A 17,470-nucleotide genomic window follows, 5' to 3' on the forward strand; every position below is an offset into this window, starting at 1 on the left:
CATTTGCTAACCTAATTTCTTCATTTTTGGATTCGTGTGAAATCTATAGCTGTCATATTCTTTGTTCAAAATCTCCTATTCCCTGTAGTTCCTCTAGTATATCAAAAATATTGTCGGCCCTAAAGCCTTTTATCACCTTTTAATATACCTCTTTAATGCAGATCTTCACAGCGTTAGCTAAATATAGGCCTCTAACTATATGTGGTAGAATACTATTAAAGTACATGCCCTGACCTGCTGAAGCACAACCCTGGAATGTGTCATGTTTTTAGGGCATTGCCACAGCAGGCTCAAACACTTCCATGGGCTTCCTGTATGATAACTCATTTTCTAGCAGCTAAAACACCCTTTTCAAAGCCTGTTTGTTAGCCTGATTGAGGGTGTAAAGAACTGGTAATGTAAGACCAAAAAAAAAAAGATGAAAAAGAAGATCATTTTGAGCAGTGTGTGAGATGAAACTATACTGAAGAATAATGCTACAAGGATGGGAGTGACTTGGAACCCATTGTTGGTAAGCTGTTAGAGAAAGGGTAAATATACCCAAATAGAAATAAAATGATGGAAGAAATCTGGCCTTGTTTTGTATGAGATAAGTTTCTCAAATTTGCTATGTTGTAACTGCTGCAGAGTTTGTAGTATGTACTTGTTGAATATTCAAGGATGTAGTAATTTATTCAGAGCATATCTTGGGGAAAAGATGTGTATGTAGTGGGTAGGATGAAACCCTCTGGCTATGTATGTGAACATAGCAAAATCGTATTTTTAATGGAATTTTATATAGATATAATAAATGGTATAAAACAATATACATCAATGTGTATAAATTTCATGTGTTAAAGTGACTAAGTCACAATTCCTTGGCCTTTGGGATGGCAATGATATACAGTACCTAAAAAGAGGAGTTGAGTAAGAGCTTTTGTAGCTCTGTAGTATATAAGAATTAGATAGCCTTTTAAAACGTATAGACTGCTTATAGATATATCTGCTGTTAATTTTCTAAAACTGAAAAGCTGTTGTGAATTGATAATATTAAAACCTCTGGAAAGAAAAGATGATTTAAGGTTTCCAAAAACTAGGATTGCTTTTATGTAATTAAGAAATAAATATTTAATGAAAGTATTTCTTGTTTGCTGAATATTTTTGATGGTGCAAGTGGTGCCCATGTAGTTAAGTATCTGCCTTTTTCAAGTAATTATAAATCTTCATGGCAAGAGTTTGTGTGGGTAAGGGAAGAATGTAAAACATTTGTGGCCTTTTCCTTCTTCAGCATCAAGAAGCATAGAAGATTTTTCATAGCCAAAAATGCATATTAGAAGGGAATGATAAACATCAAAATCAGGAATTATAACATCTGGAAGGAGAGGAAGGGGATGCTATCAGGGAAGGATATTCACTTATATTGATGTTTTGTTTTGCTTTTTAAATAAAGTTTAACACATGTAGAGAAAAGTATAGATCATAAATGTACAGCTTGATGAGTTTTCACAGAATGAACAATACCGTATAACTAATACCCAGATTAAGAAACAGAATATGCATATTGGAATTATTATTTTTCAAGCTGGGTAGTGGGCACATGGGTGTTTGTAGCATTCTTTGTTCTTTTTTTTTTTTTAATGCTTTAAAGTTTGTCTAGTATGTTTTTTAAAAATCATCTCAGAAGGAAATGTGGTCTTTGGAGATCTGGAAAATGTCAGGAAACCCACAGGCTTTAGTAGTTGAGAAACTGCTTTAGAGAAATCGTTTTTTTTTTTGTAGGGCTTTGTAAAACTCCAGTGTAACTGATACAGGTTTATAAATGTGTATACGCCCAAGTAACTGAAAGTTTTAAAATAGAAAAAGAACATAAATAGATTTGTGTGGGATCAAAGTAGTAAAAATTATTAGTACTTTTTGAAACGGTACATACATTATTGGCTTTTTATAATTGCAGTGTAAAGTTTGGGTCCTCAAATTTATGGGTTCATTGAAATAGCTTTCTTTTAAAATTTTTGTCACTAACATTTCAATGATAGTTTAAGAAGGAAAGTCCTTATTCAGTTCTATAATGGAATATTCAAGGTATAGAAAGAACTGAGCTATTAAGATATTTATAGCTCTTTATATCTAGTTTAAAGGCCTAGTATCTGTTACAGAAATAGTTGTTTATATGGTAGATAGAAATACGCTTAATCTAATGGGTTTCCTGAAATTAGTTATCTCTATCCACCTTTGTGGTGTTTTTTTTTTCTTTCTTTCTTTGTGGAGGAGGGAGAAATACTCCATGAACATGAAGATTTCTGAAATTTGATTTATTTTTACATATAACAAATCTTTCTGTATATCTCATATTATGAAAAGTATTAAAATGGGATTTTTTAAATTAAGTTATGGCTGCAGTGGTGTGGAAAAGACATTTGTAAAATAATGTTTTATAAAAATAGTCATTAGGGGGCCGGCTCCGTGGCCGAGTGGTTAAGTTTGCGCGCTCCGCTGCGGCAGCCCAGGGTTCGGATCCTGGACGCGGACATGGCACCGCTCATCAGGCCACGTTGAGGCGGCATCCCACATCCCACAACTAGAAGGACCTGCAACTAAGATATACAACTGTGTACAGGGGTGTTTGGGGAGATAAAGCAGAAAAAAAAAGAAAAAGATTGGCATCAGTTGTTAGTCCAGGTGCCAATCCTTAAAAAAAAAAAGATTGCCAACAGTTGTTAGCCCAGGTGCCAATCTTTAAAAAAAAAAAAAAGGTCCTTAGCCTTCCTTCTGCTATTGGGGTTATATGCATAAAATTATTAGAATATTTATTTATTGAAAACCACTCATTAATGAGTAATTTTTGTTTCTTTTACTCTCTTCTAGAAGCCAGTAGGGCAGTAAAGGTAAATTACTGTTTCTGGTATGTTTATGTGTATTTGGTCTTCAAAGGAGTTGTTAGGACACACTCAAGTTTTTGTTTTGTTTTCCTGTTTTCCCTTGACAGGCAGTGGAGGAGGAAATGGCCAGTCCTAATCAACTCTGCATTCGCCGCTGGACAACTAAGCATGTAGCTGTTTGGCTAAAGGATGAAGGCTTTTTTGAATATGTGGACATTTTATGCAATAAGCACCGACTTGATGGAATCACCTTGCTAACATTGACTGAGTATGATCTCCGGTCTCCCCCTTTGGAAATCAAAGTCTTAGGGGACATTAAGAGGTTAATGCTTTCAGTCCGAAAATTGCAGAAAATACATATTGATGTTTTAGAAGACATGGGATACAACAGTGACAGTCCCATGGGTTCTATGACCCCTTTCATCAGTGTTCTTCAGAGTGCAGAGTGGCTCTGTAATGGGGAGCCTTCACATGACTGTGATGGACCCATCACTGATTTGAATTCTGATCAGTACCAGTATATGAATGGTAAAAACAAACATTCTGTTCGAAGATTGGACCCAGAGTACTGGAAGACCATATTGAGTTGTATATATGTTTTTATAGTATTCGGGTTTACATCTTTCATTATGGTAATAGTCCACGAGCGAGTGCCTGACATGCAGACCTATCCACCACTCCCAGATATTTTCTTAGACAGGTAAGTTTTGTTTCTAGTTGCCAAGTTTGTGGAAGATTGCTATAAGAGTAATGGTAATAATATATTTATGATAATTAGCTTTTTTGTTATTGTTGTTTTGGTTGATATATACTTTCCATTTGCTTTATCTGATAGTATATAAAGATACGCTTTGAAATCGCCTTTTTCTCTCAGAGTGAATTAGACCTTAAGCCTAGGTGAATTGGAAAGACCACTGCTTAATTTATTTTTCTATAGCTATATTATAGTTCCTTGGGCACTTCACATTTTAAAAGGGTTTCCTGGAACATTGTTTATGATAAATGGAATTTGGTTACTTTTCTTTTTGTGTGTGTGATGAACAGGATCCTGCTTTTCCAGAAACATGGAGAATTCCCCTCTATCACCAGATAAATTGGAATTTTCACAAATGGTACAAACTGATTCATTGATAGTATTCTGTTGTTTTTATGAAATACTGAATGCATAAAAAAGAATATAGTATATGTATATGAAAATAAAAATAGAACAAAACTCAAAACTATTAGTTTTTATATTTGTGCTTTTTAAGATCTTTTTAAAGTTTGTAGTACTTTTTTGTTTGTTTTTCTAGAATGTTTTGCCTTTCTGGAAGTGCCTTGTTGTATATGTTTTTTAAAGTAAAATGAATTAAAATGCTCACATTAAGATGGCAGAATGACACACATATCACATTTTGTTCCCTCTCAAACCCTGACTAAAAGTATAGTAAAGAGATTTTGGTTTTTTGTTTTAAGTTGTAAGCCAACAAGGATAGGGCAGATAAGAGAGGAGAAAACAGCCATACATTTTTGAAAGTTTGAAAGCAGATGAATGAGTGGCAACCAGCAGACCTAAATAAAATAAGTTAATTCTAAAACAGCAGTTGGGACAGCTGAGAGCCAACCCAATTTATGTTGGCAGATTTCTCAACGCTCTGGATACTACAAGTGAAGGGGTGGTGCTAAAATAAGGAGATTGGATGAAAGCTGTTTAATAAACTGTTTCATCCCTATATCTCCTCCCCTATTGTATACAGTTTTCCGAACTATAAACAGAGGACCCTAAGGAAGTAAGGAAGAAAGCCTGTGGCTATCTGGGGAGAGAGTACTCTAGGTGGAGAAAACAGCAAGGTGCAAAGATCCTGAACTGGTAGTATGATGGCATGTTTAAGGAACAACAAATGAGAGATGGGGAGAACAGTTGGAGATGAAGTCTGGAGAGGAGACAGGAACCCAGATTGTGTAGGGACTTTATAGACCGTTGTAAGGACTTTAGCTTTCATTCTGAGTGAAAAGGGAAGCCATTGGAAAGTATTTAGGAGAAGAGTAGAGTGATCTAACTTCCATTTTAAAAAGGTCACTCTAGTTGTATTGAGAATAGCCTGAGGGGGGTGTGGGAAAGCGGAGACTAAATTATTGAATTCATCTAGACAAAGATGATGGTGGATTGGATGAGGATAGTAGTGGTAGAGACAGTATGAAAGAGTCAAATTATATATATATATATATTTTGAAAGTACAGCCAACAAGATTTGCGGATAGATCTGCATGTAAGGTATAACAAAAAGAATTCAAAGATTATTCCAAGATTTTTGACCTGAGCATCTGGAAGGACGGAGTTGCCCTTCATAGAGATGGAAAGACTATGAAAGGAGCTGACCCAGAGAGAAAATTAAGGGTTTGGTTTTGGACATGTCAAGTTTAAGATATCTTTTACACCAAACAGATGCCAAGTAAGATATGGAAAGATGAGTTGGAGTTCAGAGAGACCCAGCCTGAAATTTGGGAGTTACCAGTAAAGCCATGATGTTAGATAAGGTCTCCTAGGAAGTGAGTTCAGAAGGGAAAAAAAGAAGATTGAAGATTGAGCCCAAGAACATTGTAACATTTAGAGGTAAGAGAAGTAAGGCAAAACCAGCAAAGAAGACTGAGAAGGTCAAGGCAAAGAGAGAGTAGTATCCTGGAAGCCAAGTAAAAAAGTATTTTAAGAAGGCAGGAATTAGCTATGGCAAGTGCCGCTGAAGGGTCAAGTAAGATGAGGATAATTGACCATTGGATTTAGCAACATGTTAGTCATCGGTAAGTTAATAAGGGCAAAAGCCTGATTGGTTCAAGAGAGAATGGGTTCAAGAGAGAATATGAGACTTAATGGAATTTACCTAAAAGTATATCTCCACAAATATGAAACAGCATATGCACAAAGTTATTCATTGTGACATTATTTGTAATAATTGTAAATATTGGAAATAATCTGAATGCTTATCCATGGAAAACTAGTTGAATTTGGTAATTGGTACATCTGTACAAAAGAGTACTATTTAATTGTAGAAAAGAATGAGAAAGATTTCTGTGAACTGATATGAAATATTTTGCAAGAAAAACTTCATAGCTGTGAGCACCACGAGCATCTAGATCACGGTTTCTAAATACCAATCGCTACTAAAAGGAACCAGACCAGGGCTCTTTAGAGAAATGTTTGGTTTTAAGTCTAGGCCAAGGAAAGTGCAAAATGAGCCTGAAACAGATCTTGTGCCATAAAGCAAGAAAGTGCTCAAAACCAGTGGAGGGGCTGGCCCAGTGGAGAAGTGGTTAAGTTCACACACTCTGCTTTGTGGCCTGGGGTTCCCAGGTTTGGATCTGGGCACCGACGTAGCACCACTCGTCAAGCCACACTGTGGAGGCATCTCACATAAAATAGAGGAAGATTGGCACACATGTTAGCTCAGGGCCAATCTTCCTTACAAAAAAAGGGAAAGAAACATGTCAAAAGAACATAGTAGCTGGTTTGAAGGGGCTCCCACTCAGCAAATTAGTACAACTGGAACATCAAAAACAATAATGATGGTACTGGATTATAATATATTGAGTAAGAAAAAGAATCTGTGAATCCCTAGTGATAAACAAAACAAAACAAAAATGGTAGGGTGAGAGGGGAAATTCAGGAATAATACCAGCAAATAAATGTGGATGTCCTGACTATTTTGCAGCTTCCAATGTAATAATTTATTCAGGCAAGTTGTTTGTGGATGCTAAAATCCATTAGGTAAAAGGCTCCTTACAAAAAAAGGGAAAGAAATGTGTCAAAAGAACATAGGAGCTGGTTTGAAGGGGCTCCCACTCAGCAAATTAGTACAACTGGAACATCAAAAACAATAATGATGATACTGGATTATAAGAACTCTTATATGGTACTGGATTCTTAGATGGTACTGGATTACAAGAACTCAAGGCTCTTGGTGGGCAGGATATTCACATGATCTGAAAGGATCATCTCACATATTCCTTAATTACAGGGGGAATAAGTTGCTTTACAATGGCAAGATCTGGCATGCATCATTTAACCAAATGATCAAACATAGCATCACAAACTGATGCTACAAACTGTGGGACAAACTGACATTATGTACATTGCACAACATCACCTATATAATAATCCTGCCCCCCCAAAATATAACCTAAATCTAATCATGAGGGAATTATCAGACAAATCCAGAACACGAACATTCTACAAGACAGCTGATTTGTACTCTCCAAAAATGTCATTGTAATGGCAGACAAGCCAGGCAGGGGGAATTGTAAGGGAAATTAAAGAGACATAACCAAGAGTAATGCAGGAACTTTAATTGGATCCTATAGCAAGGAAAAAAATGTTGCTATAAAGGACATTTTGGGGACAATTAGGAAAATTTGAGTATGGACTGTATATTAAATGATGTAGTGTAACACTAAATCAGTGTTCCAGTTTTCTGGGTGTAATAGTGTATTGGGTTATGAAGAGGATATCCCTGTTCTTCGGAGACACATGTTGAAATATTTAGGGGAGAAGTGTCATAATGACTGCAACTTACTTTGAGGGGTTCAGCCTCCTCCAAAAGAGTATATGTGTATGTGTATGTAGGTATGTATAGAAAGAGTGAAATAAAGCAAATGTGGAAAAATGTTAATTATTGTAAACAATTGATGGATTTAGGTGAAGAACATAAATGTTTGTTCTTTCAACTTTTCTTTTGGTATGATCAGGATTTTTCAAAGTAAAAAAATTGGGCAAAGGAATGATGAGAGAGAGAGAATGAGAAGAGAGAAATTGGAAACAATCAGGTCTTACAAGTTTTCTGTAAGGGTAGCAGAGAAATGGAGCTGTAGCTTGTGAAGGGGAGGAAAGGATATGGAGTCACCCAGGTTTTGTTTTGCATGGCCTATATCATAGCACGTTTGTTGTATTGATGATAGTGATCACCCAATTTTGGGGGACAGGGATGATGTTAGAGGAAAGTCATGTCCTTGAGTAGATGAAAAGGGATGGGACCTAATGGGTGGGAGAGGCTGGTCTTGGGCACATAGACTGTTCATAATAGAGGAGAAGGTGCAAAATATGGAAACAGAGGTAGAAGGTGGCTAAATGTGATGGTGAAGCAAGAGGAAGTGCTTTTTGAGTGTTTTTATTTTCTCTATGAACAGAGTTAGATAGAGAAAAGGTTGGAGGTTTGAAGAGAAAGGATGAGGTATAAAATAGCCACCTAGGAGAGTGAATAGATTTGTGTGACGTAGTAGCAGCAGCACTAAAGGCCTCCCTGAGGTTAGTAGTCGTGTTGGCGTTGTGTGTTTTTATCAGCCTCACTCAACAGCGCAGATAGAGGTACGGAACTGGTGGATAATTGGATTTAAGCAGGTTGTTACTAGGCAGTATGGTGAAGGAAAAAGAGGCAAGGGAGTGATTTTAATGACTGACCTTGGACTCAGGTGGATAAGGAATGATGTGAAGATATGATGTAGGTAAAGGACAGTGAAAATGTTATAAGATCAATGGATTTTTAGGTCTCAGAATTATTGGGCCAGCCCCAGTGGCCTAGTGGTTATGTTTGGTGTGCTTCACTTCAGCAATCCAGGTTCAGTTCCCAGGCATGGATGTACACTGCTTTGTTAGCAGCCATGCTGTGCTGGCAGCCCACATCCTAAAAAATAGAGGAAAATTGGCACAAATGTTAGCTTAGGGTGAATCTTCCTCAGCAAAGAAAAGAAAGAAAGAAAGACATTAAAGTTAGAGTACTAGAAAAGTTAAGCTGGAAAGACAAGAGGTGGTTAGTACAGGATTCTTGAAACTGAGATTATGAAGAATAATCTTAGTAATGACAAGATCCAGGTTATAACCATAGGTGTGGGTCACTAAAGTAGAGTAAAAGACAAGATCCTTGGAGGAGAAGTAAAAAGAGAAGTGAGTGAGAAGAACACACATTACAACAGGAGAACTTTTGGAGAGAGTGACAGTGAACCAGAGCTAAAATCTTCCAGAAATGAGAGGACAAATGCTGAGGTTGTATAGATGACTATAACAAGGCATAATGGGAGAAGGGAGGGAAAATGGTCTGGGAGAGTAATGGGGATTTTATTTTAAAGTGTACAATTCAGTGGTTTTTAGTACGTTTACAAAGTTGTGCAGTCTTCACCACTAATTCCAGAGCATTTTCATCACCACAGAAAGAAACTCATATCCGTTACCAGTCACACCGCATTCCCTCCTCCCTCCAGACCCTGACAACCACTAATCTACTCTCTGTTTCTCTGGATTTGTCCAGTCTGGACATTTAGTATAAATGGAATCATACCATATGTGGCCTTTTTTTGTGTCTGGCTTCTTTCACTTAGCATAATGTGTTCAAGATTCATCCATATAGTAGTATGTATCAGTACTTTGTTACTTTTTATTACAGAAAAATATTCCATTGTATGGATATACTACATTTCGTTTATCCATTCATCAGTTGATGAATGTTGAGTTGTGTCCACTTTTTGGCTACTATTAATAATGTTGCTGTGAACATTCACGTACAAAGTTTTGTACAGACATATGTTTTCAATTTGTAGTTGGGAATTTGAAACCAAATTTTGCGTAACTCTCTACAGTGCCACCCACTACAAAGCTCCATGCTGTTATACATCTAAACTTTATTCATAGGAGAATGGTAGCAGGTGCTGTCAGTGTTTCTCTTATATCGCCTCAGATCTCTTTTCCATTTTCTTGCACATAGATATTCCCAACATCCAGCAAACGTGTCACTTTGTTGGAGAGCTGCTCTTGGACTGCTAGAACATACTTTGGCTGCTTGAAAATAGAGCCAAACATGCTTGGAAATTTACATCCCTCCAGCAGCAGCCCTTAACCAGTGACTGATGAGGTGGGGGTATACATATTTCATTTCTCTTCACCCTAATTGGGACAACTTTTAGGTCTGACCTATACTGTCTCTCAAATTCCCCACAGGATTGAGCCAAAGTTACTCTTGCCTGAATTCCCCACAGGGCTTTGCTTGATGTCTTACCTTTCCCTTGCTTCCTTATCTTCCTTTTCTCATTTCCTCACTACCCTATGGTTTTCCTTTGGGAATACCCGTAATCACTTTCATGGTGATCTTTGTTTCAGAGTCTGCTTCTGAAGCTTGACACAATTCCAATAGCTTCAGTACATCATTTAAACAGAAAATTAGAAGGAGATAGGGATGCTTCTAGAGGCAGCCTTACTTAGAACAGTGAGAAGGGATAGCTGATAGCCGTGATAACAAGGAAGGAAACAGAAGCATGATAAAAAGCAAACATAAATAATGGAAAAACCACAGGAATCTTGGGCTTAACTGCCCTTCACTTCTCAGTAGTCCCTGAGGTCATTACCATGTTCAATGTAATAATCACTGTTCACAGTGATGACTCTGAATTACCAAAGAAAATTAAATTCTATCCAGAAAAAAAGGCGTATACGTATATAATGCATTTTAGAAAGACATCAAAGTAAATATGAGATATTGAATATACATTTGACAGTTTCCTTACAACACTCTACTAAAATGACAGTAAAAAGCAAGGAGGGACCCTGTAATTCCACGAAGGCAAAAACAGTGATAATAATGAAAATTTGAAAAGTAGAAAGCTAAGTGCCTATTTTGAGATTGGAAGTTGGGACTAGTAGTGCCCAGGAGGTGAATGTATTTGTACTACAGAGCTCCAGAAAAACACTCAGAACAGGAGGCCCCAGGCAGGTACAGATAGGAGCTAAATATGGGAGAATTGGTTGAAAATCAATTTGAGAAGCTTTTAGACCTTTTCTACTCCAACAGAAGACGGGTGGTATATTCTCCAGAGTAGTCAAATGTGAAGGATTCTGGACTTGGGGGCACCATGCCCAGATGTGAACAAAGGTACATGCTTTCAAAGAGATTAACTGTAAATCTACGTACTGATCACTGAGACTTCCAGCTCCCTTCCTTAAGTAGCCAGACTTATCTCCCATCCCCATTCCCACCCAGCACCAATCCTCCAAGCAGGAGAACAGATTCCTCTCCTTCGAAAACCTGCACAAGAGAAAAGGACCATAGATATTGTGGTAAGGGAAATGTCCCTATCCCGTCTACCAGACCTCTGCTTGATCACTCGACAGTGAAATCTACAACTTGACAAGCTCAGTCCATACACACGGAGTATTTTTTTTCATACTTTACTGTCAAAAATGGTCAGTCAAGAATCACCACGCATTTGAGGAAAACAGACCAATGCAAACAGAAAAAGCAAACTGAGAAGCACAAAATAGGGAGCAGAACACTTAAAAAAAATTCGTATTCTCACAGATAAGAAATATTGCATTCTATGAGGTGGTAAAAGTAGGCAATAAAATAGGAAAATTCAGGGAAAAAAGCATTTGGAAAATTAAAAATGAGTAGAAATTTAAAATCTAGCAAGATAATCGCAACATGGATTTGATGAAATTGCCCAACATGTAGAACAGAGAGGAAAAGTAGAGGAGAAAAAGTAACATTGATCCATTTGGCCTAATAGTGAACAAATAGGGATTCTAGAAAGAATACATAGAGAAAACGAAGGGAAAGATATCATCTAAGACATAATACAAGGAAATTTCTCAGAACCAAAGAACGTGACTTTCCAGATTGAAAGGGCCCACTGAGCACCCAGTACAAGAAATGAAAAATTTCAAAACAGTGGTTGTAGACAGAAGATCTTAAAAGCTTAAGAGACAAAACAAGTAACATACAAAGATTGGAAGTCCAAATAGCATCAGAATTCTTAGCAACAATGGTAGCTAGAAGACAATGGAACAATGTCTTTAACATTCGGAGAGGAAGTAATGTCTAATCCAGAATTGTCTGTGCAGGCAAACTACCAATTAGATATAAGGCTAAACCCAAGAATATTTTTCAATTTGTAAGTCTCAAAAAATTCACTCTTAGGGCCAGCCTGGTGGCATAGTGGTTAAGTTCGCATGCTCTGCTTTGGCAGCCCAGGGTTTGTGAGTTCGGATCTCTGGTGTGGACGTACACACCACTCATCAAGCCATGCTGTGGCAGCATCCCACATATAAAATAGAGGAAGATTGGTAGAGATGTTAGCTCAGCGACAATCTTCCTTACCAATAAATAAATAAATAATGTACTCTCCAACCCCACCCCTACTAGAATTGCTAAGATGAAAAAAATTGATAATAACAAGGCCTGATGAGGATTTGGAGCAACTGATACTCTCATACGTTGCTGGTAGACATACAAAATGATCCAACTGCTTTGAAAACAGTTTGATAGTTTTGTTTTTTTTTTAAAGATTGGCACCTGAGCTAACAACTGTTACCAATCTTTTTCTTTTTTTTTTTCTGCTTTTTCTCCCCAAATACCCCCAGGACATAGTTGTATATTTTAGTTGTGGGTCTTCTAGTTGTGGCATGTGGGATGCCCCTCAGCATGGCCTGATGAGTGATGCCATGTCTGCGCCCAGGATCCAAACCAGTGAAACCCTGGGCCACTGAAGCGGAGCGCGCAAACTTAACCACTCGGCCACGGGGCTGGCCCCAGTTTGACAGCTTCTAAGTTAAACATACAATTAAAATAGGATCCCAGTTTCACCTTAGGCATTTACCCAAGAGAAATGCAAACATATGTCCATGCAAAGAATTGTATGTGGTCTTTATTCATAATCACTCAAAATTGGAAATAGCCCAAAATATCCATTAACCAGTGAATAGATAAAGAAATTGTAGATAAATCGTAGATAAAGAAAATGTAGGAACTTTTTGGAGTGATAAAAATGTTCTACATCTTTAATGTGGTGGTGGTTACATGACTGAAGATGTTTGTCAAAACTCATTGCACTATACAGCAAAAAAGGGTGAGTTTTTCTGTTTGTAAATTGAACCTCGATAAATCTGATGTTAACAACACGTTTATCCTATAGCCTCTCTTTCTCAGAAAACAACTGGAGGATACACACCATCAAAACTAAGAAGTAAATGGAGAAAGAGGAGAACATGGGATTCAGGAAACAGAGAATCCAATATAAAAAAGAATTCCCAAGATGAGGGTTGTTTTATTCTGACGAATAGCCATGCAGGAGGACTAGAAAATGAAACATTCTAAATTGGAACAACAAGAAGAGCTCTAGGAAAGATTTCACCCAAGGAAAAATTGAAATTGATAGAATAATTTGGAGATGAATTGGTGATAGGGACACAAGAAACAGAGCAAACTAAAAAAAAGTGTTAGCTACAGAGAATTGTAAGAAGTTGTACAGAAAAGAGACTTAATCATTCTCTACTGACTCAGCTATGAATGATATTTACAAACTTACATTAAGTAAAAGCCAAAAATTATTTTAAAACAAAATTGTGAAATAATATTGAGAACATAGGAGAATGTGTGTGTTTATGTGTGTGCGTGTTTGTGATGTATGACTAAAAGATATGAAGCCAAATAAAACAGAAGAGTGAAAGTGATTGCCTCTGGGGAGCTAGAGTTAGGTTTAGGTTGGGGGTGGGGCAGAAAACTTATTTTCATCATAAACATTGTAAAACTATTTAAAATACATATGTAAAAATATATATACACATATTCATACATATATACATATATTATTGTTTTTTAAATGTTCATTTTAAAAGTTTAAATTTTTAAAGGTCATCTCTTTTATCTGAAAATTTCTGTGTAAAATGACCCTTTCCCAGTAATGCCAGATAAATAAGGCAATAGATTAAAAATACAAAAAAGGATCTTTTTTCTGAGGAAACAGTTAAAAGATGAGTCCTTGAATGCAGATGATTGAGACTCTTCGGTTACTCTGAGTAAGGTTTGGAGTAGACTGTTAATATCTTTCTTTCAGATTTCATGTTTTCTTTTTAAAAATAGCTTTCTTTCTTTAGTTATAAAATTAACATGCCATTGTATAAAACTTTTTAGTGGAAATGTACAAAGAATAAAAATAAAACCATCAATAATCCTACCCCCTAGAGATGATCTGTTTGGACTAATTCATTTCCATCTCCGCCATCCGTTTCCTCCTCCTCCTCCTCCTCCTCCTCTTCCTTCTCGCCCCTCTTCTTCTTCCTCTCTCTGTTTTTTTTAAATTAAGAAATGTGACACGTCTTTTACTAGTGGAAAACCACAGGAGCTGTGGATTTGGTGAGGAAAGAGATCAGTGGAAAAGGTAGAAGAAAGCAGAAGTATAATACAAAAGTGGACAGAGAGAAATCAAGGAGTAAAAGAAGAACGCTATTTACTGCCTCTAAAACAAAACCAAATAGTCTAAAAAAAGAGGAATCAGGTTCAAGCCCTGATTGTCTGGACTTTGAAATGAGCATATCGTGCCAGAAGTGAGCCTTTTCCCTGTTGTCTTTTGTGGGCAGTCCGGTGTCCAGGTCTCCCGTGCTACAGCGAGGGAGTTGTTGTTATTGCTTTACAGAGAACTGTGACTGGGAACCACAGACAGCAAAGAGGTTCTGGTAAATGGAGCACTTTATGAAAAAGGTTTTTTCCCCAGTTTCTCCAAATATCATCTCCTAAAAGAGGTAAAAGTTATAAAAAGCAATTTTAAGGTTGTTATTAGAAGAGAATCTTATTGAAAAGGGTGGAGTCATTACGTACATATACTTCTTGTCAGTTCAAAATGTAATTTTTTTTCTCTTCCAGCGTTCCTAGAATCCCATGGGCTTTTGCCATGACAGAAGTATGTGGCATGATTCTGTGCTATATTTGGCTCCTGGTTCTTCTTCTTCACAAGCACAGGTATGCCACTTATTTCATTAAAAGACTGAAAAGTGTTTTGATTGTCTTGCGTAAAGGTCATCAAACCTTGTTTCTACCTTTGCAGTTTCCTTGTTAAACAAATTTTCTTCTTTAATTGTGACATTGTAGTTATTGACATAGGAAAATGTTTTGAGTTTGATTAACAAAAGAGTCACCCAGAGGTAATACCTACATATTTAGTAATACTCTGAATGTATTTTGTAGGGAGAGATCAAAGAAGGTGATGTTCAACCATGGGCCAATCAATGACAGTCTATCCTTATCTTTCTTTGGAAACAAATCAGAATTGTCACTTTTTATAGAAGGATAGAAACTTCTCCAAGGACAGTCTTTGGTCAAATGTTTGGATGGAAGAAATTGTTCTCTACTTGAAGGAGGCCCATTGAAAAAGAAATATAAAGGGAAGAATTGTGTTTTAATTAAAAAAAGAAGAGAAACATAAGGGGAGACTCCTTTCGTACTTTAATCAGGGGAATTACTTGATTTAAGTGAAAAATAAGTCATAGCAAAGAAAATATTTAAAGACCTATAGTTTGTGGGTCCGCTGTCCATTGGCCTTGAAGAGAAATAGGGACACTTTCTTGAGTTTTTGATCCTTTCTCCTCACTAGAGAGTGCTTGAGGTAAACCACAGTGTTGGGCTTTAGGTCCTAAGCAGTGCTTATTTCCCTGTTTTGAAGGTTAAAAGAAAGGTTGATGATTGCTATTCTTGGTACACTTCTAGGCCATATTGTACTTCATTCTCTCCTGTTTTGCAGCAATATTTTTAAATGGATTGCTTAAAATCAGAATTGGTTTGAAAAATGCATGCATCACTGCTGCTTTCTGGTTTAACTTTGCCTCACAAGACCCTGTGGATTTGAATTTGTCTACTCTTCAAAACAAGAGTTGACCTTATAGGAAACCTTGGTAGGTTTAGTAAAGCATAGCAGTGGCCAATTAATGCAAGTTTTGATGTTTAATTAGTCAAAGAAAGTGTTTCTCAAGATATAGTCTTTGTACCACTTTCATTAGAATCACCTGGGCTCTGTAAGATACAGGCGCCTAGGCTCCATCCCAGGTGCACACACTAAAGTTTGAAACATACCTAACCTTGTGGTCAGTGCTTTTTTGGAGGATGGGAGGAGCATTTTGAAAATGTGTAAGGCATAGTCCCTGTACTTAAGAATCTTATGGTCTGTTTTAGTTTAAGACATTTAGAAAAATAATATTATAATACAAGTGATGTCACAAAGCAGTTCAAAAATTTTTGTTAGAGATAAATTTAATGTAAGTTAGAAGTTAGAGTACCTTTACTAGCTACTAACATTAACCAGTTTACATTTTTATTAATGAGCAAAAAATTCTCTAAAATCACGTTTAACTTTACCTCTCGTTAAGTGAATAATTTATGAGCAATATGTGACTACCACTTAGCTAAGAGTCAGGCTAGGTACTAGTCTTACTTCACTCTTGCATAACTCTTTTACATTCTCTTAGCTATATTTTCTTATCAATGAAATGATGCTCTTACATCTGCACTGTCCAGCATGGCAGGTACTAGCCACAAGTGGCTATTTAAATTTAAATGAATGAAAATGAAATAAAATTAAAATTCAGTGGGCCAGCCCCAGTGGCATAGTGGTTAAGTTCAGCATGCTCTGCTTCGGTGGCCCAGGTTTGGTTCCCAGATGCAGACCTATACCACTCGTCAGTGGCCATGCTGTGTTGGCAGCTCACAGGAAGATTGGCAACAGATGTTAGCTCAGGGTGAATCTTCCTCACCAAAAAAAATATTAAAATTCAGTTCCTCAGTGATACTAGTTACATTTCAAGTGCTCAGGAGTCACATGTAGATAGTTTATAGGACAGTGCAGCTATAGAACATTTCCATCATTGCAGAAAGTTCTGTTGGACAGTGATACTTTGGATGGTCTCGAAGATTTCTGTCCTTGTCCAAGTCTAGTGGTTTTCTTGCTTGCTCTCCCTTTAAGTAAACATTTGATGCCTGGGGTATTTTGGTTTGTTTTCTTCTGATTTTCTCCTTCTTTGGCTACTCTGTTCACAGGTCAATACTTCTGCGAAGGCTCTGTAGTCTGATGGGCACTGTTTTCTTGCTTCGCTGCTTTACCATGTTTGTGACCTCCCTCTCCGTGCCAGGACAGCACCTGCAGTGTACTGGAAAGGTAGCCTGCTACCTTCTTTATCATTCTTTTCTCTTCTTGGTGGGTTGATGACACCATATATGCACTAGGGCTAAGACTTTGCTTTTAATATTAAAATGTGCTTTTCAGTATTTTCAATATCTGTAAGAAACCTCTAGAAGTAACTTGGTAAAAATCTTAACCCCAAATCTACCTCCCTGTTACTGCTATTCAATGATACTAGTTCTGCAGTGTGGAGCTATAGAAAAAAAGTTTCTTTCAATTATTGTTTTCTCTTTCCCACCATCCTCAGCATCTTTAGTTCCTTGTAGGACATGACTCTGGTCTCTTCACTATCCTCATCACTCTTTTTTTTAAAAGTGTTGCAGTTTGACCATATCCCATTTAAAATACAATATGCACTACTCTAAACTTTAAGGAGTATATCTGGGATTAATTAATGGCTGATTTTTTTGTTTTTGTTTTATACTTTGTAGCTTGTTTTGGGATACTGTAGACTTCTCATATGGTTAAATTGAGAGAGGAGAGCTTATGCAGATGGGAATGAGAAAACAGGGTAATGAATTACTTTAAAAAATTTTTAAAAAACCAACAACTGAAAATCACCTGTGCTTTATATACAAAATTGACTGTTGTGACTTGTTAAATTTAGACAAAAGAATTTATTATTCTACTTTTCCGAGCCTCCATGCTTTAGTTAT

The 17,470-nt window shown here is 36.9% G+C and overlaps 1 protein-coding gene across 3 annotated transcripts in view; it reads left to right on the forward strand.

Moving 5' to 3' along the window:
• The window catches only part of SAMD8 (sterile alpha motif domain containing 8), a 52,747-nt gene that overhangs the window by 26,133 nt on the left and 9,144 nt on the right, over positions 1-17,470 (forward strand). For 2 of the 3 annotated variants that reach the window (XM_014860647.3, XM_014860649.3), the window contains exons 2-4: positions 2,966-3,558; positions 14,510-14,605; positions 16,673-16,790. In XM_014860647.3, coding sequence (XP_014716133.1) covers positions 2,966-3,558; positions 14,510-14,605; positions 16,673-16,790 — 807 coding nt within the window. Of the gene's footprint in view, positions 1-317; positions 512-2,965; positions 3,559-14,509; positions 14,606-16,672; positions 16,791-17,470 lie in introns of those variants that run through there. The other variant, XM_014860648.3, reaches the window with a different exon arrangement.

The sequence above is a fragment of the Equus asinus genome, chromosome 2 (assembly GCF_041296235.1).
Source record: "Equus asinus isolate D_3611 breed Donkey chromosome 2, EquAss-T2T_v2, whole genome shotgun sequence".
NCBI classification, from domain to species: domain Eukaryota; kingdom Metazoa; phylum Chordata; class Mammalia; order Perissodactyla; family Equidae; genus Equus; species Equus asinus.